This window comes from Pseudonaja textilis, chromosome 2 (genome assembly GCF_049901715.1).
Source record: "Pseudonaja textilis isolate UNSWEBS1 chromosome 2, rPseTex1.2, whole genome shotgun sequence".
In the NCBI taxonomy this organism is placed as follows: Eukaryota; Metazoa; Chordata; class Lepidosauria; order Squamata; family Elapidae; genus Pseudonaja; species Pseudonaja textilis.
The window spans coordinates 209,650,889-209,677,039 of record NC_141991.1 but is presented as its reverse complement, the minus strand read 5'-3'; the positions used below and the strand labels follow the sequence as shown (position 1 = coordinate 209,677,039).

General features: G+C 36.8%; 2 protein-coding genes across 8 annotated transcripts in view; both read left to right on the top strand.

The window, feature by feature from the left end:
- The window catches only part of APC (APC regulator of Wnt signaling pathway), a 147,613-nt gene extending 137,715 nt beyond the window's left edge, over positions 1–9,898 (top strand). For all 7 annotated transcript variants that reach the window (XM_087926952.1, XM_087926951.1, XM_026719927.2 and 4 more), the window contains one exon: positions 197–9,898. In XM_087926952.1, the coding sequence (XP_087783078.1) occupies positions 197–6,752 (6,556 nt within the window). In that variant the 3' untranslated portion in view covers positions 6,753–9,898. The remainder of the gene's footprint in view (positions 1–196) is intronic.
- Positions 9,899–19,282: 9,384 nt separating this feature from the next.
- SRP19 (signal recognition particle 19) lies at positions 19,283–24,706 on the top strand. Its single transcript, XM_026719978.2, has 5 exons — positions 19,283–19,515; positions 22,482–22,557; positions 23,296–23,367; positions 23,946–24,057; positions 24,203–24,706. Exons 1-5 carry the CDS (start codon positions 19,475–19,477, stop codon positions 24,334–24,336), a joined length of 435 nt encoding a protein of 144 aa, XP_026575763.1. The 5' UTR covers positions 19,283–19,474; the 3' UTR covers positions 24,337–24,706.
- The last annotated feature ends 1,445 nt before the right edge of the window (positions 24,707–26,151 follow it).

Genomic DNA, 26,151 nt, shown 5'->3' with positions numbered 1-26,151 from the left:
ATATTTGCCATAGTAAATGATCTATTCGAAAATATTGTTTCCATAGAACTGTTTTGACATTTTTGATTCATTCTTTAAGAGCATTTGTTATTCAGAGCTTACAAGCCATATTATTTATGAAAAATAATATGTTGCTATATTTGAGCTTTTTTGTGTTGTTAATGTGATAATTTTTATGCTTACATCTCAATTCCAGGCAAATATTGAGAGAGAATAACTGCTTGCAAACTCTCTTACATCATTTGAAGTCTCACAGTTTGACAATAGTCAGTAATGCATGTGGAACTTTGTGGAACCTGTCTGCACGGAATGCAAAGGACCAGGAAGCGTTGTGGGACTTGGGAGCAGTCAGTATGCTCAAAAATCTCATACATTCAAAGCACAAAATGATAGCCATGGGGAGTGCTGCAGCTCTAAGAAATTTAATGGCAAACAGACCTGCAAAATACAAAGATGCTAATATTATGTCTCCAGGTTCAAGCTTGCCATCTCTTCATGTCAGAAAGCAAAAAGCACTGGAAGCAGAATTAGATGCTCAACAATTATCTGAGACTTTTGATAACATTGATAATTTAAGTCCCAAAACATCTCACCGCAATAAGCAAAGACATAAACAGAATCTTTACAGTGAATATGTTTTGGATGGTAATCGCCATGAAGATGGAATGTGCAGGTCAGAAAACTTTAACAGTGGAAATGTGACTGTACTTTCACCGTATTTAAATACTACAGTATTGCCTGGCTCCTCCTCATCAAGCAGAGGAAATACAGAGAGTTCTCGTTCTGATAAAGAACGGAGTTTAGATAGGGACCGTACAGCGGGATTGAACAGCTACCATACCACAGCAGAAAATTCTAGCAACTCTTCTAAACGAATAGGAATGCAAATTTCTACTGCTGCTACTCAGATTTCAAAAGCAATGGAGGAAACAGCAAATATGCACATATCACAAGATGACAGAAGCAGTGGGTCCATAACAGAAATTCACTGTTTGTCAGAAGATAGAAATGCTTTAAGAAGAACAACTACTACTCATTCTCACACAAATAATTACAACTTTCCAAAATCTGAGAACAGGGCATGTTCTGTACCATATTCAAAAGTAGAATATAAAAGAGCTTCTAATGATAGTTTAAATAGTGTCAGTAGCAGTGATGGGTATGGTAAAAGAGGACAAATGAAGCCTATAGAATCTTATTCTGAAGACGAAGAAAGTAAATTTTGCAGTTATGGACAGTATCCTGCTGATTTAGCTCATAAAATACACAGTGCTAATCATATGGATGACAATGATGGAGAACTGGATACTCCAATAAACTATAGTCTGAAATATTCTGATGAACAATTGAATTCTGGAAGGCAGAGCCCATCTCAGAATGAAAGATGGGCCAGACCTAAGCATGTAATAGAAGAAGAAATAAAGCAGAATGAGCAAAGGCAGTCCAGAAGTCAAAGTGGAGCATATCCTGTATATCCTGAGAGCAGTGATAATAAACACCTAAGTTATCAGTCAGCTTTTGGGCAGCCAGAATGCGTGTCTCCTTTCAGATCAAGAGAATCCAGTAATTCAGAACAAAACAGAGTAGGTTGTAATCATGGAATAAATCCCAAAGTCAATCAGTCCTTGTGTCAAGTTGATGATTTTGAGACTGATAAGCCTACAAATTATAGTGAGCATTATTCTGAAGAGGAACAGCATGAGGAAGAAGATCATCCAACTAATTACAGCATAAAATACAATGAAGAGGCACACCATGCAGATCAGCCAATTGATTACAGTCTTCGATATTCAACAGATGTCCCTCCTGCACAGAAACCATCTTTTTCATTTTCAAAAACTCCATCAGTACAGAGTACTAAAACAGATCATATTTCTTCAAGCAGTGGAAATACATCATCTTCTGCTGCATCAAAAAAACATAACCAACTTCATCCAAATTCTGCTCAGAATAGGGCAAATCATACTCAGAAGTCTACAACCTGCAAAGCACCTTCCATTAACCAGGAAACAATACAAACTTACTGTGTAGAAGATACACCAATATGTTTTTCAAGATGTAGCTCTCTATCATCTTTATCATCAGCTGAAGATGAAACAGGACGTGATAATTCCACACGGGTAGCTGATACTGATAACTTTCTGAAGATAGTTGGAATGAAAGAAAACAGTGGGAATCTCTCAACAACAGTAACAACTAACGAAACTTCATTAGCTTCCCAGCATCTTAGAACAAAATCAAATAGACTTCAGACTTCCACGGTTCCTTCATCTGATTCAGCAAGACATAAAGCTGTTGAGTTTTCTTCAGGTGCCAAGTCTCCTTCAAAAAGTGGTGCCCAGACTCCCAAGAGCCCACCAGAACATTATCTACAGGAGACTCCACTCATGTTTAGCAGATGTACCTCTGTAAGTTCCTTGGATAGTTTTGAGAGCCGTTCAATTGCTAGTTCTGTTCAAAGTGAGCCATGTAGTGGGATGATAAGTGGTATAATAAGCCCAAGTGATCTTCCAGATAGTCCTGGGCAAACAATGCCACCCAGCAGAAGTAAAACTCCACCACCTACCCAAGTCCCCCAAGTAAAGAAAGAAGCAGCCAAAGCAAAAGTATGCAACACTGAAAAGAGAGAATCTGGACCAAGACAAACAACTGTAAATACAGCTGTTCAAAGGGTGCAGGTAATGCAAGATGCTGACACTTTGTTACACTTTGCAACAGAAAGTACACCAGATGGATTTTCTTGTTCATCAAGTCTGAGTGCTTTGAGTCTTGATGAACCATTTATACAGAAAGATGTAGAATTGAGAATAATGCCTCCTGTGCATGAAAATGATCATGTAAATGAGGCAGAACTTGAACAATCAAATGATACACAGGATAACACAGAAAAAGACACAAAAGAATCCACTGAAATAGAAAAAGATATTCTGGATGATTCAGATGAAGATGATATTGAAATATTGGAGGAGTGTATTATTTCTGCTATGCCAACTAAGTCTTCACGTAAAGCCAAAAAGCCTTCGCAGGTAACTGCTTCTAAAATACCTCCACCTGTAGCCAGAAAACCAAGCCATTTGCCTGTATATAAACTTCTTCCTTCTCAGAGCAGATCACATTCCCAAAAGCATGTTACATTTACCCCTGGTGATGACACGCCACGTGTTTATTGTGTTGAGGGAACACCAATAAATTTTTCAACAGCTACATCTCTGAGTGATCTAACAATAGAATCACCTCCAAATGAACTGGCCAGTACAGGGATTGCTGTTTCAGGAATGGAATCAGCTGAAATTGAAAAGAGGGATACAATTCCCACTGAAGGAAGAAATACGGAAGATGCTCAAAGGGGGAAAAGCAGCTCTACTGTTGGGTTGAATGATGACAAAACAGAAGAAGGTGATGATATTCTTGCAGAATGTATTAATTCTGCTATGCCAAAAGGGAAAAGTCACAAACCTTTCAGAGTGAAAAAGATAATGGATCAGATCCAGCTAGGGTCTACAGCATCCTCCGTAAATACTAAAAATCAACTAGAAATAGAGAAAAAGAAACCAACATCACCAGTAAAGCCTATGCCACAAAGCAATGAGTACAGAGCACGCTTAAGAAAAAACGTAGAATCAAAAAATAATTTTAGTAGTGAAAGAAATAATGAGAATAAAGAGACAAAGAAGCAGACTCTTGAAAATAATTCAAAAGATTTTAATGATAAACTTCCAAATAATGAAGAGCGTACAAGAGGAAGCTTTGCATTTGATTCTCCCCACCACTACACTCCAATTGAAGGAACACCATATTGTTTTTCTCGAAATGACTCTTTGAGTTCCTTGGAATTTGATGATGATGTAGATCTTTCAAGGGAAAAGGCAGAACTGAGAAAGGGGAAAAACAATGAAATTGAAGCCAACTCCAATACAGAATATATTTCAAATCAGCAGTCAGTCACTGGACCACAAGCTGGCCAAAAGCACTCTTCAACTGGAAAGAATCAACCCAAACCTTTGGGGCAAAGCCAGACCTCTTTTTGTCCATCAGCCAAAGACATTACGTCTATGGATGAAAAAACACAAAATTTTGCAATAGAAAATACACCTGTTTGTTTCTCTCGTAATTCCTCTCTGAGTTCTCTCAGTGATATTGATCAGGAAAACAACAATAGCAAAGAAAGTGAACCTGTCGAACAAAGAGAACCACCTGAGAAACACATAGAATCAACTAGAGCACCAGTTTCTGGATATGCTCCTAAATCATTTCATGTGGAAGATACACCTGTATGCTTTTCAAGGAACAGTTCCCTTAGTTCTCTTAGTATTGATTCAGAAGATGATCTTTTGCAGGAATGTATTAGTTCAGCCATGCCTAAAAAGAAAAAGCCATCAAGATCAAGGGGGGATAGTGAAAAATTTAGATCTAGAAACACCAGAGGCATTTTAGCAGAAGATCTCACATTAGATTTAAAAGATATACAAAGGCCTGATTCAGAGAATGGTTTCTCACCTGATTCAGAGAACTTTGACTGGAAAGCTATTCAAGAAGGTGCAAATTCTATAGTTAGCTGTTTACATCAAGCTGCTGCAGCCGCATCCCTATCTAGACAAGCTTCATCCGATTCAGATTCAATCCTTTCATTAAAATCAGGAATTTCCTTAGGATCACCATTTCATCTTACACCAGATCAAGAAGAAAAACCTTTTACTTCTAATAAGGGTCCAAGAATTATTAAACCAGGTGAAAAGAGTACACTGGAAAATAAGAAAAATGAGTGTGAAAGTAAAGGAATTAAAGGAGGAAAGAAAGTTTATAAAAGCATGATTACAGGTAAAACTCGTTCTAATTCTGAACTTACAAGTCATCTGAAACAGCCCTTGCAAACAAATATGCCCTCTATTTCCCGAGGAAGAACCATGATTCATATTCCTGGAGTTAGAAATAGTTCTTCAAGTACAAGTCCAGTTTCTAAAAAAGGACCACAACTAAAGAATGCAGTATCCAAAAGTCCTAATGAAAGCCAAAGTTCTACTAGCTCTCCAAGAGTTGTCAAACCTTCTATGAAATCTGACCCAAGCCCTATATCTAGACAGCCATCTCAACAGGGTATTTCAAGTAAAGGACCGTCTAGATCAGGATCTAGAGATTCTACACCTTCTAGACCACAACAACAGCCATTAAGTAGGCCTCTGCAGTCTCCTGGCAGAAACTCAATTTCACCAGGTAGAAATGGTATAAGTCCTCCCAATAAGCTTTCCCAGCTGCCAAGAACAGCATCACCAAGTACAGCTTCCAATAAGTCACCAGGTTCAGGAAGAATGGCATATACATCACCAGGCAGACAAATGAACCAGCAAACTGTAGCAAAACAAACAGGATTGCCTAAAAGTACTAGTGGAATTCCTAGAAGTGAATCTGCCTCAAAAGGATTAAATCAAAATTCTAGTATTAGTGGATCAAATAAAAAGACTGATTTATCTAGAATGTCATCAGCCAAATCAAGTGGGAGTGAATCTGATCGATCAGAGAGACCTGTTTTAGTACGTCAGTCAACTTTTATTAAAGAAACCCCAAGTCCTACTCTAAGAAGGAAATTAGAAGAGTCTGTCTCCTTTGAATCTTTGTCACCTTCTAGACCAGACTCTCCAACCCAGTCCCAAACTCCGACTCCAGTTTTAAGTCCTTCGCTTCCTGACATGTCTTTATCTGCTCACTCAGCCATCCAAGCCAGTGGTTGGAGAAAATTACCTCCTAACCTGAGTCCATCTTTAGAATACAACGATGGTAGACCAACAAAACGGCATGACATAACTCGATCTCATTCTGAGAGTCCATCTAGATTGCCAATTAACAGATCAGGAACATGGAAGCGTGAACACAGTAAACATTCTTCATCACTTCCTCGTGTAAGTACTTGGCGAAGGACAGGAAGTTCTTCCTCAATTCTTTCAGCTTCTTCAGAATCCAGTGAAAAGGCAAAAAGTGAAGATGAAAAGCAACATGTAACTTCTTTTTCTGGACTCAAGCAAGGTAAAGAAAATCAAGCACCAACCAAAGGGACTTGGAGAAAAATAAAGGAAAATGAAATTCCTCAAATAATGACAAGTCCTCCACAGAATATCTCATCCAGTCCCACCAATGGTGCTGATTCAAAAACTCTAATTTATCAGATGGCCCCAGCAGTCTCTAAAACAGAGGATGTATGGGTGAGGATTGAGGACTGTCCTATTAATAATCCAAGGTCTGGAAAATCTCCAACAGGAAATACTCCCCCCATTATTGACAGCAGTTCAGAGATAAGTAATATAAATAGCAAAGATTCAAAAGATCTTCATGGAAAACAAAATACCGGAAATGGAAATGTCCCTGTTCGCACCATGGGTTTAGAAACCCGATTGAATTCATTTATCCAGTCTGATGCTCCAGACAAGAAAGGAACTGAAACAAAAATTGTTCTAAGCAGTTCTACAGCTGCCCCAGAGACTAGTGAAAACACACTGACTGAGCGCACACCATTTAGTTCTAGCAGCTCAAGTAAACACAGCTCACCAAGTGGTGCTGTTGCAGCACGTGTGACACCTTTTAACTATAATCCAAGCCCCAGAAAAAGTAGTGTGGATAACAGTTCTGTTCGACCATCACAGATACCAACACCAGTAAATAACAGTACAAAAAAACGAGATTCAAAGACTGAAAGTACAGATTCAAGTGGTGCACAAAGCCCTAAGCGCCATTCAGGGTCTTATCTGGTGACTTCTGTTTAATGGAAAATTAATAAATGTACTGAGATTTATGTGGATTTTTAAAAAATAAAACAGCAAAATTGTGGTTAGCCCCTCTTTGTTTTGTAAATAGGTTTGATTCTTGTAGAGGGTTCTTGTTCTGGAAGCCATATATAATATTCTTGTCTTCACTAATATTTGAGGGATTCCCAATTGATAATTTAGCAATAAAATTGCTAAAATAATTATATTTGTACAGTATATTTTACATATATTTAATTAACATCCCATACCTTTATAATTGTTTTGATGGGTTGGGGGAATTTAGAAAGATGAAAAACAGATTAAAATAAATAATTCTATTAATATATCACTCACTTCTAGAGTTGCAAAATGGCTAAATAACTTCAGGGAAAAATTGGTATTTATGCCAAAAAAAACCCTCCACCTTAGTATTTGTGAAGCCACTAACCTTTTAATTAATCATGTGGCTGTGAAATTCACAGTAATATGGTTTCTGCTGAACAAGCCTTTTATTCCTGCATGGATAGAACTGATGGTTCATTTTCTGAAATGATAATTAACATTTCTGTGGTCACATAATGTGCATAGATAGTTATAGTGAGATGAATACATTTTGGTTTTTGTGCTCTGCAAAAAAGAAAAAAGAAAAAAAGGACATCTGTGTATGTGTAAACCTTGAACAAAATTATTTTACCAGAACTAGATTTTAACTGACAGTAGGTAGGATTTTTGCTATGCTGTAACTTGTTGTATATTCTGGTATTTGAGGTAAGATGGCTGCTCTTTTATTAATGAGGCAAAGGTGAAGTCTCAACAAAACTAAATGAATAAATTATTGCTGTATGTACATTTTGTTGTGTGTTACTTTTGCAGTACATAACAATCAATGTTTAATTTTAATATGTTTAAGAAATTCTTTTTGTATTATGCATTTCCTCAAAAAGCGTGTTGGGAACAATAATTATTCTACTGAAGTCAGTGGAAACATTCTTTCAAATTTGAATAGGTCTGCGTTATATCCACTGCCTAATACAGTCGCACACTGGTTTTCTTCCAATTTCTAATAGCAGTTTGTATGTATCAGCTGCAGCTTTAGGATATAGCATAAGTGTTTTCAGCTGAAATATTTGTTGGTTCCTCCAGTACAAAAAAGTGGCTAAACGAAGTACTTCCATACATATGCCCAAAGGCATAAATTTCCTTTTGTATAGCCTAGAGTGCTTTCAATATACAAATACAACATAAGTATTGAGAATGAAAGTTGTTTAAAATATTTTTTTTCATTTGGTTAATGCACTAGAAACTAATGTACTAAATTTTAGTGTCTTATAGAAAATAAGATTTGTATATTAAACTGCTCTGGACAAACCAACTTGGTATTTACATATATTTTACTGTAGAGACCTTCCATGGACTGTTTACAACAGAAGTACTCTACTAAGTGCCTCTATACAGAAATAGCAACATGCGTGTGCACAATATTTATTAAAACAGTAGTAAGCAAGTCAAATGTGTATCTCAGACAGGTTTTCATCTTACAATCCTATTCATGATTATTTGAAAAGTTCAGTATCTGTTTACAGATGCTCAGATAATCCAGTTTAATCTGTAAATCAAATCAATGCTTTAAAATGTATGGATGCTACAACAACTAGTCTAGTACCTGTTTTACTTTTTCAGACCAGATAATAACCTGACGTTAAGCTAGAGTGATAGCAAGTTAGTATGCATTTTCAACTGATTGTTGGCCAAATTCACACAAAACAGGAAAACTAGATAATGTGAGAAATGATCACAAGTATCCCTTCTATTTATTTCCTTATATTTTTTCTTCTTAAAAGTATGATAAAAATGTGGGGAAAAAAGAAGTTAGAGAAACCATTTAAGGTTTTACAGTGCCCAACTTTAAAATACTGCATAAAACCATAAATTGTTATTCCTGTTACTAAGGTTAGCAAAAAAAAAAAAGGCAATATTGCAAACTAATAATTTAAAGTATTTTTATATTAAGTATAGTTGAGATTAATTGCAATTTGTCTAATTAATTGCAATTTGTCTAGACATTATGATAAACTAGCCCATGGTAGGAATTCTAGGGATTTTTCTTTGGCGTTTGGAACTGCAGCTCCTACAGTCATTTGCCATTGACCATAGTAACCAGGATTGATGAAGTCCGAAGTACCTAAAGAGTATCAGGTTATTTTCTGTGGCTTGGCCTAAAACAAAAATAAGAGTTTCTAAAGTCATGGCCATGCTGGAAGAGGAGGCAGCAATCTAGCCCTTGTAACAGTAAGTTGGTTTAGCAATACATAATTGTATCGTATGATGCAGGCTTGGTTTTTAATTTCCCAGCCTCTATTCCACTTGTTCAAAAAAACAAAAACAAATGCACACACATAGGTAGGCAGTTGGCCCAATAATATTAATCCTAACATTACTAAGTCCACAAAAATAATTAATTTAAATTCCAGGTGTCTCCCCTAAAGTATGACAAAAGAATAAATGTAACTCCCTATTACTGATTCTCCGTCAAAAAGATTATGCATATTTATTTTGTGTACTTTTTGCCTTTTAACAGGGCATGTTTATTGGCATACCATATTGGTAGAATATCTTATGTGAACACAAGGCCTGCTTATTATATATATAATCTTTGTGATGGATTAATGTATATGTTTCAATGTACTTTTTGTGAGGCATCTTAAGTGGATCAATGAACAGGATCACTACACAATATGGTTCATCTCAATTTAACTTTAAATCACTTGTTGTATAAAGACAATAGGAAAACATAACGGGAAAAGCCCATCATGTACACCTGTCTTTGCTGACTATTAAACTTTAATTTAGCATCTGGAGGTCACTAATGTTGTCATATTTGTACTTGCTGACTACTGCTATTTTGCTTCTACTGAAATTAATCACTAACTTGTAAAAGTGATGCGCCGTGCAGTATGGATAGAACCAAGTCAAGAAATTAAGGCAACATTTTTTAAAAAGTTAAGATTCTTTTAAAGCTTTTCTGCTTCTTTTTGCAGTTTTGCTAATGAGAATTGTACTAATTTTCTCCACTTTGATTATTTGTGAGTTGATGTATAAGACAAGAGCTTTTCTTTTGTAATTTAATTCTCACACTGAAATAAACAAATTATTTGACAAACCACAGTGCATCTTTTCAAAGAAATGTTCCATAAAATGTGCATGTATTATTGTGTCTATTTTTTATTGACATGAAGCACTTTCGGTTCCAATATATCAAATATATAAACATACAGGAGAAAATATGAATTCACCATGCATTACAGGATAAAAAAAATAGTATTCTAATAATTTGTATCTTGTTTACAAAGTGCTCCATTATTTTACATATAAGAAGGAGCCGTATTGTGTATCAAATGCCTTGCTGAAATTGGAATCCGGCTTAATCTGTTGAGGTTTGCTATCTGGCATTTTGGCTTAAACTTCTTGTTTTTTAACTGACAGTTGAGTTCTAGAGTTTCCATTATAATTATTTATAACCCTGAACCAGATGTAAATCTGAACCTAGAATGTTATAACATGTAAGCTTAATATTTAACTCCAGTTTGTCTCATAAGATTGGTCTGAGGTGAAAATATCTGGCTCTAGACTGTGACATTTGGAAAGAGCCTTATGTGGGGGGAAAGGTCTGAAGACTTTTCTTGTGCCAGTTATACTTTATGCCCAACTCACGGAGAAGCCTCACGTGTCCTTGGTTTAAAAATAGTTCTGTGAAAAATGAATTATGTCAGTCATATACATGCTTCTATGTTGCATTTTCCACTTGGTGAATGGCCCAGATAACCTTTCTTAATTAATGTGATAGATTTGCTTGAAAATACTATTCTCTTAACCACCCATGATTTTGATTTTGCTTAATCATCATTACTATTTGACATTAATATTGTAGTTAACCTATCCTCTGTATCAGGGGTCCCCAAACCTTTGGATCCCAGGGCCCACCAAATTCATACTTTTAAATCCCAAGGACCATTAATATGATTTTTTTTAAAAGCTAATATATTTAATATTAAAAATTATATGTATATGTGTATGTGTGTGTGTGCGTGTGTATTTAATATAAAAATTATACACACACACATTTAATTGTAACAAAAACATAAATGCTTAATGATAACAAAATAAAACATTCCGGGCTGGAAGCCTCCCCCCACCTGCACCTTCCAAAGAGACAGAAGAGCCTTTCAGATGCCAGGTGGAGGATTGAGAGAGCTCAGATCTGCAGCCGAGGAAAAGCTGGAAGGTGGCTCTTCCAGCCTCACCTGGAGACAGGCAAGGCACTTCACTCACTTTAGCACTTTGCTGCCAAACCCAGTCACAGCCAGTGATTATTTGGGGGTGGGGGAGGGGGGAGAGAGAGAAAACATCTCTCGCATTACCAGGGGAGGTGAAACAAAACTCACTTTCACCGAAACCTACAAAACGCTAATCTGTTACCTTCCAGGAGATCTTCAAAACCACCCAAACACTCCCACTTGCAGTTCCTGTGCTCAGGTCCTGAGATGCACACTCCCACACAGGGCAACGACAGTCCCCTCCCCCAGCGCCCGCTGTCAGCTCTCCCCATTAGTTCTCTAGCTTTGAATTGCTCCCGGCTCTCTCTCCTCTCCTCCCTCCCACGTGCAGGCAGGAAAAGAAAGGGAGATGGAGCCGTGTGCAGCTCTCCGCTTTTCCAGTCCTCACTGCCCCTCCCAACATCGAAGCCTCAAAAACGCAGGCAAAGCTGCCGCAGCGCTTTCAGAGCCAGGCAATCTTTCATATAATTGTCCATTATTGCTGTTGATGAAATACTCGATAGCACATGGCCTTTATCAGACACTATCTTTCTCTGCAGATCTTTTAACATACTGTATATGCTCTGGACAAAAATGCAGCTATTTATTTCACAAATTCCACTCACCATTAAACAAAATCTAGAGACAAATATTTTGGTTTGAACCTTGGTTCAAAATGGATTCAAAACAGCTTTTTATTGTATTTGAAAATTCATATTTTATGCAATCTCCTCAAGAGGGCTAAATCTCCATCTGCTAAATTTAGCATGGCTTAATTGTTTTATTTAATGTAAATAAAATCTCACTTTGCCAAATTGGAAATCTGCAGCAATATGGCTTTCCTGTAATAATGCAAAATTCATTGCTTCTTTCTTAGTATTAACATTGTCCAGAATTTGCTCCTGCCCACCTTTATAGGCTACATCTGGAATGAGATAGGTCATTTACAAAGATGCTAAGGGCCATGAAATATATATTATAGATATGACTAAAATGTTGAAGCTCTAAACTGATGCAGTGGAAAGACTTATTTATGGATTTCATGATGAAACTAAAGACTTATTTTAGTGAATGTCAAGTACCGCCGGTTCTCTTTTGAGATACACGTTGGGTTTCCAAGCCAATGAAAATATAAAAGGCAGATCCAGGTCTGCTCTGGATACCCTGAAAAGGTTAAATGTCTGGCAACCATTTCTGGCTCATTCAAATCACTTCAGGTTAGGGCAATATTGAAAGTTTAGGCATACTTGGGCGCTACTGAAATTCTAGAAAGCAATATTTTCAGTATTAAGCCAAAATTAAGAACATGGGGCATAACCTCAAACTGACAGAAGGGAAGTTCAAAAGCAATGTTAGAAAGTATTACTCCACAGAAGCTTGGAACCAATTTCCAGCAGAGGTAGTGGATCAGTCACCTGTAATCGAGTTTAAATATGCTTCAGATAAACATGTTCATCACCTGACAAAAAATTAAAAACTCCAAAGATGGACCACTAGGTATTTTTCTGACTTCAGTTTTCTATGTTTCTATGAAATGTCTAGGATAGAGCTATGATTAATTTGCCCACTTATTTCAGTGAAACTAAAGCATGATTTAATTTAAATATGATTTTTTGTGCTTCATTAAAATATTAAAATATATGTCTTAAAGATATTTGTAAATGTAGATCAGCTTTACTGAGTATGCTACAACCAGATGCTTGTATATTTTTCAGTACTGACAACTGCTGGATTATATGCCAACATTCAAAACGTGTTGGGAAACTCAAGGGAGCAATGGTTTACTGTTAAGCACCTCCTGCTGTCCTTTTCTTAACAGTTGTTTGTTTTGGAAACAATGTTAAAATATGCAGTCTATTTGCCTATGTAGTCATCTGCTTTGTGTTTCTCAGAGATATTTTCTCAGAAGATGAACAATATAAAGATGCCTAGGGACTTGCAATACATGTAATTAAATAAGAGCGATCCAATTTATTTTACTCATATAGCAATATAAGAGATTTGCTAAAAGTTGGTTTCAGATATGTCATACACACAATAGAGATGTATATGTAATTTTAATACATACATTTTTAAAAATACAAATAAGCACATACAAATGAAAAAGTTAATATTTTCAACTAAAGCTGACTAGGATCATTGAAGGATTTTATCTGGATCAGCTAAAATTTGTCAAGTACTTAACGGGATTAAGAATAATTAAAATAAGTTTGGTGCATGTCAGAAAGCATATCTACTGCTTAACTGGATTGATTGATTGGGCCATTGGTTTACTTATTTTATTAATCAAATATATAGCTCAACCACAGAAAACAAAGATAGCAAACAAAGATAAATATGCCATAACTATAATAAAATAACAGTGAATAAAAACATCCTATAATACAATTAACTCTAATCACATCAGTTTTATGAAATACCACATTAGTATACTTTGTACCACTTGAAAAAATAGTCCTCTCTTTAATGGGGCAAAATAGCTTTAGCAGCCTATATGGAAACCAAATAAAAGGTAAATATGATCTTTTGCTGAAAAATGCTTTTAAGAGAGCTTATATAAATAATGTTCCTGTAATAAAAAGATAGAAGACTAATCCCAATTTTGAGGCATTTTGAACAATATAATTCCAGTAAGCCCTATAATTACTAAAGAACTGAAAACTTCACAAATATATTAAGGTTTTAACTTGTTCAATCAGGTGCTCATTCAACTGTCAGGCATGGACTTTGATGTTTGGCAAATACCAAGATCTTAATTCTAGAACTTATCTTCAGCAGTTTTTTCTTATAATTCATGGTGGAGCAAACACAATTCATTCCAAATCAATTTTATATGATTATGATACTGCAACATCCACATACAAATTTATCACATTGTGTTTGTCAGCCACTTTCAGAAGATAGTATGCAAGGATATTTAACCTAGTCACTACAAAATTAATATTTTAAATAACAAAGGTAACATGATACAGTCCTCTATCATTAATAGATCTGGAGTAATGTTCCTGTTTATATCCAGCCTTTATTTTTACAAATAACTCAAGGCAGTGAACATATCCAACACATCTTCCTCCTATTTTCCCTACAACACCACCTGTGAAATGAGTTCAGCTGAGAGATGATGACTGATTCAAAGTCACCCAGCTGGCTTTCTTGACTAAGGCGGGACTATGGTCTCTTACTTTCTAGCCTCTTACTACACCAAACTGGCACTGCATTAACTTTTAATCTTGAATTTTCATAAAGATTGCACATTAACAGAAGCATCTATCAACAGAAGGCAGTTGAAGTTTGCACCACAATCTAGATTTATAAATAAAATCAAATGCAAACCTAATCATATGTCATATGAGGCAGACCCAGCCTTAACAATATAGTTTTTTAGCTAGTTGTGGTAAAGTTAGAACAAAATCAAATTGTTCTATAATCAAATGGCCAGCTCTGAAGCCTCCCCTGCTCCTCAGCCGATATATATACTGAAGTCACCTAGTCTATAAATTTATTACAAAAGTTTAATATAAAATTTACAGCTTGTATGTAAAAGATATAATTGTCCTTTAAAAATAATAATAAATGAATGCTTTAATGGCCAGGCTCCATTCCCATAGAATATATGTATGGTCTATAAAAGTAAACAGAGATGCTAACAATGGAGTCACCATTCCAGATTAGTAATAACTTCAGCAGTGATAATATAATCGCCTGGAGCATTGCCAGGCTTAAGTTTTTTTAATCAGTCCTGCTATTTCTGAGCTTGCAATGGGTCCAGTCTTGCAAAGTTCACAAAGTCATGTACATTGTCCTAAAGCAGGGGTCCTGGTTTTGTGGACCGGCAACGGTCCGTGGCATGCCAGCAACTGGTCTGTGAAAATAAGCAAAGTCCCATCTGCGAGATGCAGGCAGCACGCAAAACCATGACCCCTGTCCACAGAAAAACCTTTCTTCATGTAACCAATCCCTTGTGTCCAAAAAACTGAGGGCCGCTCTCCTAAAGTGTTCTTCCCGCATTCCTGGTAGTAGTATATAATGGGAGGGGCATAAACTGGATGAATAGAGCTCCTTTGATTATGATGCTTTAATTAGATAGTGCTATGAATCTCTGACACACTGCCTCGGTTTTTTTTACTTGAAGTAGTTGTATACATTATAATATTAAGATTATACAAAATAAAATCTTCTGGTGCAAATATCGTTCACCCATTCCTTTATATTTGATGTCCCACTTCCTTACTCTGGGAACCACAACCAAGCAGCTAATTGTGTTGTTAAAATACAGATACTGAGGAGCTGTTCCTACTCTTGAGAGGGAATTTATGCTGATAATGCTTGCAGTTTAAGTATGTTTCGGAGAAGATGAAATGAATAAATCAAATAATTCTGTGGTTTTTTTTTCTGCTACCTGCTCATGTGTATTTTTTTTTATCATTTGTCTTTGGAATAGATTTAACTTGGCAGGCATTAATCTCTTCTTGCTCACAAGCTTCTCCCACATGTCTGTCTTATAGTTTCCTGACCTTTAGTAAGGAGCAGATGTATTCATCTTCAAAGGCCTAGAGAGGAATGACATGAAAGCCCTTAAGAATGGTTTTCATTCTAATAGTCATCAAATTCATATTAATTAGGAAGCCACACAATATCCACCAAATAATTATATGAATTTGACAATGGAAGAACTGAAAGCAAATGCATGTGTATGCATTTACCTTATTTGAAGCAGGCATTTCAGTCTGCAACATAATTCTATGAAATTGTAAAATACAGAATTAATTTTTTTTTCAGATGATCTTGTGATAAAAATACTGAGGCAATTCTTAGCTCCTCAATTTTGGTATTAGCAGCCATTATTTGATTATAAATATCAATATGCACTATTGATAAACAACCACCTTAAATTACAGAAAATAAATCAAACAAACATACAAATGATTTTTAGCCCCCAAATCCATGCCTGAGAGAGACAAAAGACATCTGCAACCTCTTCTTACTCTATTTTTAATCCCTTCTTAAAGGAAGAAAATTCCTCACTTTCTCAGTCCAGCACAGACGTATTTTCCACATCTGGCATGACGTAGTTATTGCACACAGGATTTACTGAAAATTGTGACTCATTTATCAAATCTTTTGGGTGCAAGACATGCTCTATTTTAAAGATTTCCCAGATCCTCTATGACCCAGAACCAGAGATGAAATTCAACCACCTCAGCCTGGCTCAGGAGAGGTGGTAGGGACGATTTGAATTGGTAAAAAAAATCACCCCTGGTTGCTATTACTATTATACCAAGCCACGCCCACAGCCATGCCCACAGAGCCAGTAGGGAAAATTTTTGAATTTCACCCCTGCTCAGAACCCTCGCTCCAATGTTTCTCAGATTTGCTTTTCTTTTTGTTGGCAGCATTGTTATTCATAATTCTATCTTTTTCTTTAGGGCTATGGCTTTGTCTTTTAAAAAATAAAAATCTATTATTAAAATAATTTTATTGAAGTTTAAACATATAAAGTTAAAAAATGAATATGACTTAGGAGAAATATATAAAAAAGTGAAAAGTGTAGATAGAGAAATAAAAAAGGGGGGAGGATAAAGGGAGAAAAATAAAGAAAAATAAAGAATAAGGAAAAAATAAAGAAATGACTTCTTTCTCCATCGAGACACGTACAACCCCTTTCAGTAACAGCTTCTCAAATATTTCAAATATGAATTGTGAATTATACACACATACACACACACTTTAAACAAGTTAAAATATTTCTTTATACAATATTTTGTCTAAAGAGAAAGGGAAAAAAAGCCCATGTCTTATCTATAAATATTTTTTTAAAAAAACTCATCATTCAAACTTAATAAAAGAAAACTCCATTAGGAGCTACCAAAAACAACAATATATTGCAGGATCCAATATAATAGGGAGCCAGTGCAGGGCCCATTTGACCGGTGTGATAACCACTGATAAACATGCCAATCTGAGAAAGCAAGGGGTATAGAGGAATATACAAATAGAAGCTCTGTCTTACTAGGGTTCAGGTCTTTCCAAGTAAGTCCCATATAGTCTCCAGGCATCAGGGAAAGACTTCAAAAGCATCTCTAGCATGGCTTAGAGGTGCAATGTGTACTAGGATTTAATCAGCATATTGATAGCATCAGGATCAAACTGTCTGGTCATCTCCAATGGTTCATATAGATGTTACATAATCAACACTTCATTATGTAACATAATCTGCAGGACGGAAGCTACCATACTGATCTCTTCCCTACAACTACCACTTGGATTGAGGGAATTAATACTTCCCCAGCTGACCAAAGAAGCCAGGAAAAACAAAACTCCAGCCATGGATAAAGATGTCCCTGAGAGCCCCCTATCAAAAAGTAAAATGCCAAATAAAGTAACAGGTCAGATAACGTGGCAAGGTGGTGCTCTAAATCACTGTGCAAAGCTTCACCTAAACAGAGTCCAGATTAGACTAGATTTTGAGTGAATTTTCCAGCAAAGTGTTGAACAAAGTAATCACAGCAGACAGATGATAAATCAATACGACTGTCTGTACTCAGAAGGGAGTTGGCCACCTGGAACAGGGTCATTGGACAACTACCTGATCCAGTAAGAGAAAAGCACATTCTGCTACTCTTATTACCACTGAATAGACTTAAGTTTAGGCATATACATCAGCTTACTCAAGTTATCTTAATTGTTGTATAATGTGCTCAAGTTTTGCATCTTCTATCTCCTGGAGGACTTCAAAGAACCGATGAGCTAACTGGGACTGGCTGGCACAGAGAAGCTGCTCAGAGGGGATTTTGTCAAGGATCTGAGATACTTTCTCCTACCAGTGGGGGGACCTTGCTCTCAAGCAAATCATCCTCAGATTGTTAGTAAAACTCCCAAGCGCCTACCAGATGAAGCCAAACTGATTAATAAGGCATTTGAGGTGGATTACTGAATTTTGCAGTGATTTTACATATATCATTTGCATCTTTGCATAAAAATATATTTCTATAGAGTAAATTTCCATAATCAGAAGTTCGATCGACTCATCTACATATGTGTAACGTGACAAGAAAAATAAACCCAGAATATAGACAGTAGAACTTGGATAGACATGTAAATAGTGCAGTGACTAATATTATTTTTTCTTGCCAAAGGGGCCTGTCTACTTGCCAATGTTGCCAGTGTTAAACAGTTAACAGCAACAATATTTAAAAACTTTTCTGGCTTTGCTGCCCACCCAGTTTCAGTACATTACCAGCTGTCAGGAAACTATCCACCAATCATGAGAGCAACATCATGGGGAATGGCAAGTTTGTACTGGAAAGATTTTTCAAAGATTATGCTTACAGGTTTGGCTATGGCAGTGGATAGCTTTTTTAAGAAGCAGGCACATATTCCGACCAGTCCAATAGATAAGAGATCGTTTTAGATTGCATAGTGCTCTCTTGCTTACCTTGTGTAATAAAGCCAGAGAAGGTATGGGAGTACCCACCCTCCTCAAGCCAGCTGAAAATATTTTCCATTTTATTCATTTTATGTAATAATGTTTTGGAACAGAAAACCAGGACCAACTCAAAAATGAATAGAGCTTCCAAACGCTATGTAGTTTTGAATTAAGTGCACCTATATAATCTAGCTCATTCCCTACTGCTATTGAAACTTTCATAGCTAAGACACATTTGTCCTATCTCGATACATAACTGGGGATAAGAAACTGGAGAGCACCAAATTGGGAACGGTGGGTGACCTTTCATGTCAGCGGTCGAAGTCACCATTATCTGTTCAGCACAGAGGAAACTCTACAGCAGGCGTAATTTCAGTTTTCTTCTGTTTAAATTGCTAATTTATGTTTCTTACTCTTATACAAGTATGGATTCTGAATTTTCTCCCATGGCTGTCACTGCTTTTGGTATCTAGATTCAGACATTTATCAAGTTATTTTATCGTCCTTTGGATCAACCCAAAGGATGATAAAAGATTCAGAATCAGGATGCAGATTCAAGAGAGAGAATCCTGTTTAAAAAAGAAAGAATCCGTCACGTGTAACAACGCCAGCATGGGAACGGCATCACCACCCACTGCCTACCCCAAAGTTTTTTTCATAGTCTCCCCTTTTCCATAATCTTGAGGCATCTTTTGCGGTATGCTACGTCATCCGCCCGGCCAGGTGGTAAAATGAGGGATCTCGGTCTGCAGGTTTCCCATCTCTATCATACACGCGTCACCCATCCTCACAGGAACTCTCGCGACACCGGAGATAGTCTCTCACTGTTTTAGTTCGGTGTATCCATGAGCGACACTTCCCCTAACCAGTGAGCTCGAACGATATCGCTACGCGAAGGCGGGACAGCCGGTTTGGCTTTCTCCGCTTCCCGTCGCCGGTTCGCCGTGGCCGGTGAATGGCTGAGTCACGAAAAGCCGCTGCCGCCTGCCGATGCGGAGGCCATGGCTTGGGCTGCACCCTCTTTGCCCTCCGATAAATCTCGGTAACGCGGGAATGGGAAGCTCTATACGCGGGAGCTGTGAATCGCCTCCCGACTCGCGCGTTGTACGAAGCGGGCTTTGGTTTAATCCGGGGCTGCGCGGGTTTCTCCTCGGCTCGGGAGGCTGTGGGGAAGGGCCGGGCGCGACGGCCGGGAGTGTCCGAAGCGCAGAGAGAGGGAGAGAGAGAGGCATCTGCTGCAGGGTCGCGGCGACAGTGGGCTCGGCCTAACGCAACTCGACTGGGCCATCCGGTGGCTTCCATAAAGGAGCTCGTTGGCTTTGCGCGGGTTGGGAAAGGCGCTTCGTTACGTGGTCCCTGCTGTGGGGTAGCCCTTGATGACACGTAGTCCTCGAGTTACAACCCACACTTGAGCCCAAAATGTCTGTGACAAAGAGAGTCGTTTGTTAAGTGAGTTTGTCCCATACTACGGCTTGGCTTTGCCACCGTTAAGTGAATTGTCGCCCGTGTTAAGTTAGCAACATGGTTGTTAAGTGAATCTGGCTTCCCCACGTGACTTTGCTTGTCAAAAGGTTCGCAAAAGCTGACCCCAGGATACTGGAACCGTCATAAAGACGAACCAGTTGCCAAACATCTGGCTTTTGGTCACATGACCGTGAGGATGCTGTAATGGTCGTAAGTGTGAAAAACGGTCATGAGTCACTTTTTCCCGTGCTGTTGTAACTTTGAATGATCATTGAATGAGAATCATTGTAAGTTGAGGACTACCAGGAAGGGCAGAGAAATAGTGGCTGCAACATGCTTAGCGATGTTTTTCAGCCATTCATTCGTTCAATGCAACCCTTTTCCTTCCAGAGCAGGGGCCTTCAAACTTGGCAACTTTAAGACTTGTGGACTTCAACTCCCAGAATTCTCCAGCCAGCTATGCTGGCTGGAGAATTCTGGGAGTTGAAGTCCACAAGTCTTAAAGTTACCAAGTTTGGAGACCTCTGTTCTAGAGCATTAAAAGGATTACAAAGAACTCTTTTCGCTTTTTCCTCCCAACAACAATGCAACTGGCCCATAGTCACCCACTGAATTTCTTGCATGAGGGGTGAACTACACCCTTGTGTCCCAGCTCCTGGTCCAAAATCTCAACCCCACTAACTGATTAAATGTTTATAAAGGGAGCATCCTACTTTGCTTGCATAATGAATTTATGTGAGTTAACAGATGCTTCCTTAAGACAATCCGTTATCTAAATTTCTGAGATGGGTTTTTTTTTTTGGCAGCGCACAATGGAGTGGAATAGGCATCCATAAAAAGCCTGAGGTCACATGCCTCCTCGTGTGTCATACAAATGTCTGATTATATAAGTTGTATTAATTGAGTGTTCTCATAATTTGTATGACGCTGCCATGATGCTGTGATATCCATGCCCTCCTTGTAGGTGCTTTTCCTGCAGGTGTCCATTCATGCCCTCCCTGCAGATGCCCACACATTTGGGGAGCCTCTTCTCTTTAGTCATATCCCTGGTTGGTGGTAATGTTGCTCTTGTAACCCCATGAAGTGTCTTGCTCAGGTTCCAGCCCACCAGTTGAACACTGCATATGTCATCCTGTGTGTGAGGGAGGAGAAACGATTCCTATAAAAAAAGTGGTTTACATCTGCAGTTGTGATAAGCAACTGTGTTTAAATCTATTTAAAATATTAGAGGTAGGATCTGCAAAAAAGACAGCAAATTAGCCATTCAATTTCATAATCTTCCTGTCAGGTTTTTTAATTCAGCTTAGTTTCCTACTTTAAAAGAAGTAGGGTGGGACAGAAGCTTTTATTTATTTTAACATTTACTTATTTATTTGGGGTGCATCTGCAAGCCTTAGGAATCCTTAAAACCTGCTGATACTTCTTGGTAAGGATTGGCACTTGGCAACACTGAATTCAGTCATAAAATCCATGTATTTTGGAGAATCCATTTGGCTAGTGATTAAGGTACCAGGCTAGAAACCAGGAGATCCTGGGTTTTGCCTGAGACATGAAAGTTGACTGAGTGACTTTGGACCACTCACTTTCTCTCAGCCCAATATCCTCCTCTTACTGTGAAAAAAATAAGAGGTGGAAGGAGTATTAGGTATGTTGTTTGCTACCTTGAGTTATTTATAAAACATAATAAAGGTAGGATATAAATAGACAAATGTTTTTATTTTGAAATAATAGAAAATACTTTAGATTTTGGCAGTGGTTTGTTTTCCAAGCTTGTTCCAATTTTGTTTCTGAACGTTTCATTACCAGAGTAGATAACCTCAGCGGTATTTTCTTGTCCTATTCTTACATATATTAAGAAACCAGACCATTCAAACAACCCGTCAACAAGAGAACCAATCAGCTGCTCAGAATTTAAATATAGCTCCAAATGAACAACCAATCAGATGACTACCTGAGCACACTGACAAGATATTTATAAGCTAAGAAAAACAGGACAAGAAAATCCTGCTGATGATGTTACGGAATCTGTAACAAAACTTTCAGAAACTAAATTGAAACAAGAATGGAGAGCAAACCATTGCCAAAATGTTTTTATTACCCAGTTCAGTTTTATCTATATATTATTAAAATGTTAGTAACTTTTAACTGGGCCAAACAGTGCATCATAGGACAATTTGGCAAATGTGTGGTCACTTCAGTGGTCCTGCACTTCTACATTGTTGCCGGAAGTTCAGTCGAGTGATCCCACCTTAGCCTTCTGGCAGCCAGGCAGATCAGTTCTAATCAGAAGTTGCTCCTGCTCCCATTGCTTTTTTTGCCCCTAGTTTCCTGTTTAGGTTAGGCAGTGTCTTTGAAACAAGTACCCATTGTAATTGTTTAGTTAAACTTTATAAATATAAAAATAAGCCCTTTCACTGACTTCTTAGCCATAGTAGATATCTTTACTTTGGGAGCTGCATACATCATATTTGGAAGAATATTTGAATATGAAGAAATATTCTCTTATGTTTCCTAACAGCTTTCAATTCTTGTTTCTTGCTTTAGGTTTATCTGTATATATCCAGCCTACATAAATAACAAGAAGACAATAGCAGAAGGAAGAAGAATACCTCTTGACAAAGTAATTGTGGGTGATGGGAGGAAAGAAAATCTGTGCATCAAATACATAATTTGGAAACCATGCAGAATAAAATATTTGTGTGATATCGGTATCAAGTTATTTCATGGAGCGTTATTAATCAGATACTAAGGTGTATCTGTATTTGCTTTAAATAATGCATTTCTCACTGTATATATTCATTGACCCACAGTGTTAGTTTTGCCACTACATACTTATGTCTTGCATATATAAAAATACTTGGTTGAGTGATTTGTTTATAGGAACATTAAAAAGTTCAGTTGCAAGTTATAATTACTCCATGGTTAACTAACATTTTTGTTATATGAAAATTTCTTTGCTTTTTTTTTTCTTTTGGTATCAGGTAACTAATTGGCAAGGGTTGTCAGTGCCAATTTTTAAAGTTGGCATATGGCTTGCAAAATTTAAAGCTGTGCATGTTCACATTAATTTATATACATTATGGGCCATACTTCCATTTTATTATCTTTTATTTATTTTTGTTGTTTCAGTCAATTGTTCCTCAATATATTTTAGGAATTGTTTTTTTCTTTTTCCTGTAATGGGTAAGATGCACACAATCATTTTAATGCTATTGTAATAAAAAGCTGAAGGCTCCAAATTCTGTAGTATTAGCTGATAACAACTGATCTGTGCGCACCACAGCTTAATTGGTGGCAAGGAATCAAAGATGCTAAAAAATATCTGGCGTGGTGTGGGTTTTTTTTTCTTTTTGTGTAGGCTATTGAAAATCCTACATCTACAGAAATCCAAGATGTTTGTGCAGCAGTTGGTCTTAATGTGCTTTTGGAGGTAATTTTTTTGTTATTTCCTACTGTACACTTAACCAAAACTATAATTCCACAATTGGTGATAAAGGGGAAGGAGTAAGAAGAGTCAAACTCACGGAAGTAATATTGTGACAAATGTCCTTCCCTTCCTTTGAGTAATGAAAGCAGCAGACCTTACAGAGGACAATGTTATAAAGGGAAAAGGTTAGGGATTACAGAACACATTCTTCTAATAGAGCATTAACAACACTCTGGAGAGTTATATATCTGAAATGCTTATACTGGCATACTATAATTAAGATAATGAGCTGGAAAATCCTTCTTTGAAATCCTTGGCATAAAAAAACCCTTTAATAGTAGAACTTTCAAATTGTTTCATGGTGTCAAGTAGCCTTTCTTACAGAGCTTTCCTTTGAATTACTAAGGTAATACCATTAACTATTAAAATAAACAGTTCAGCCCTATATTAGTTATTCCTTTGTAACTATTAGGACTGTTAATTTAATGGTTCTTGCTCCCAAAGTAGAGTTATAATTATAAGCATTTTTATTTTGCTTATGCTTGCTTGTAATGTTTTGATTTTTTTTCTCCATGTATTAGAAAAACAAAATGTATTCCAGGGAATGGAACCGTGATGCGCAATATAGGGGTAGAGTTCGCATTCAGCTGAAGCAGGAAGATGGTAATCTATGTCAGCCTCAGTTTCCAACACGTGAGTGTTATAAATATGCACAAGACTGGTTTGTTCCTTTTGTTCATTTATAGATGGAAGCAAAAGCTGCACATTATGAAGTGCAAATGGTGGGTAATTCCTAGTTACCCTCTTCTGGATGAAATTTTTTCTTTTCTCTATTTAGGTAAGGCAGTGATGTTATATGCAGCAGAAACAATTCCCAAACTGAAAACAAGGACACAGAAAATGGGAGGCAGTGACCAAAGTCTACAGCAAGGAGAAGGTGGCAAAAAAAATAAAGGAAAAAAGAAGAAATGAATGTGACATGGACTAATGCTACATGTTCAAATGGTTACAGAAGAATAATGACTTCAAATGACAGTTCGACAGACCAATGAGAACATGCAAAGCTATTTTGTGTAGTTTTGAATTAGAATGAGTTTCATTTTGCATAAAATTATGGTTGAACCATTTGGGAACATATCCAGAAAATTCTCTAGTTTTTAAAATATATAGAAAAAGAACGTTTTAATGTATTGAACTATATCGACAAATGAGTGCAAAGCTATTTGTTTTTGCCTTGGATACATTTTCACTTGATAATTTTACAATGAAACACATTGTCACTGTGAACTTGGGCTTATGAAACAATTTTTCTTTATTACAATAAACATACGTTTGAATTAAACTGTTTAGAATGTTTTTATTGCTAAGCAGTGTTTCCAGTTATATCATTTTTCAATGGAGGTGGATAAAATGTCATGCCTAGGAGAGTTACAACAACTGTATTTCATGAGCCAAAATACCTAAGATTGTCTAAAATACTTTTTAAAAGAAAACATTGGTAACAATAGTTGAAAAGTCCATAGACCCAGGCTTGGTCCAGCATTGTATGTATAATAATTATGTATTTTTAAATTTTGTGGGTTCTGTTTAGTTCTTATTTTTACTTACACTTTTTTAAAAAAAATCTACCATAACATTATTCAAGATAATCAGCATTTCTAAATTGAAACAGAAAGATGTACCATCAATGTTTCATATAGTTAATATAAATAATAGGATATGGGAAAGTCTATGACACATTTCTATCTATAATATATAGTGGAAATTTATTTTGAGGGCAATATTTCTTTCTTCATGTGAAAAGTAGTGATTTTTCTTTCACCAAACTCAAAACTGTTAAGATCATATATTTTTAGCTTCAGCACTTCCTCAAGATTTAGTTTAGGGGGATGAAAGAGAAGACTTATTTTTACTGTAGCTTATAATTGTGAAGATATTTGCATCAGCAATTAATGGAGATTCACTTTTATGGTGCTGACTGTCAACTTATAAAGCATTTTCTATGCTGTTTTATAGCCGCCAACAGAAAGTGGGGAGGAGTTTGAAAGAGCAATGCAGCAGTTTGGAAGCGAAAGTGCATTCCATGCATACCTTGCAAAGATTGTATTAACTGACTGGAGTTTCTACCGCACAAATCTCTAATTGGGCAATATGATTGATGACTCTTGGCTATGGACATGTTTCATTGGAGAATATGGATGTTTCATTGGAGAATATGAATTATGATACACCCAGAGGGGTGGGGGGAAACTAGGGTCAAGGGTGACAGTGAATTACGTGTCTCAGAATCAGCTACATATAGGTCATGCCAATATGTCGCTCCTAATGAATTCTTTGAAGCTTTTTGAATGCCTCACGGCTCATGATTTAATTAGGGTAATAGCTGGAATCCCAACACTGATGTTAATTTTAATTTATATCATTCTCCACATCTTTCTGTATCAATTTCAGCTATTCAATAATATTCCCTTACACTGAAATTATTCCAAGGGCATAAAATTACGAAATAAAAGGTCAAGTGTATAAACCTCTTCCCTAGGTAATATGTTGATGTTTTCTTAGTCCCGTGCAAATTAACATTAGTGCAGTTCCAAATGGGAAAACGTCCCACCTGGCCTGGTTTGATTTGCACACTTCTATCTTTACTTTCCAGATGATTGCAGGCATGATGTGGATTTTTCCAGAAGGAACTTAATAAAGAAGTATATGTAGCAAAAATAGTTTTTGGCAACAATACAATATATCATTGGGTTTAGTGATCTATATTATCTCACTTTACATAGTGAA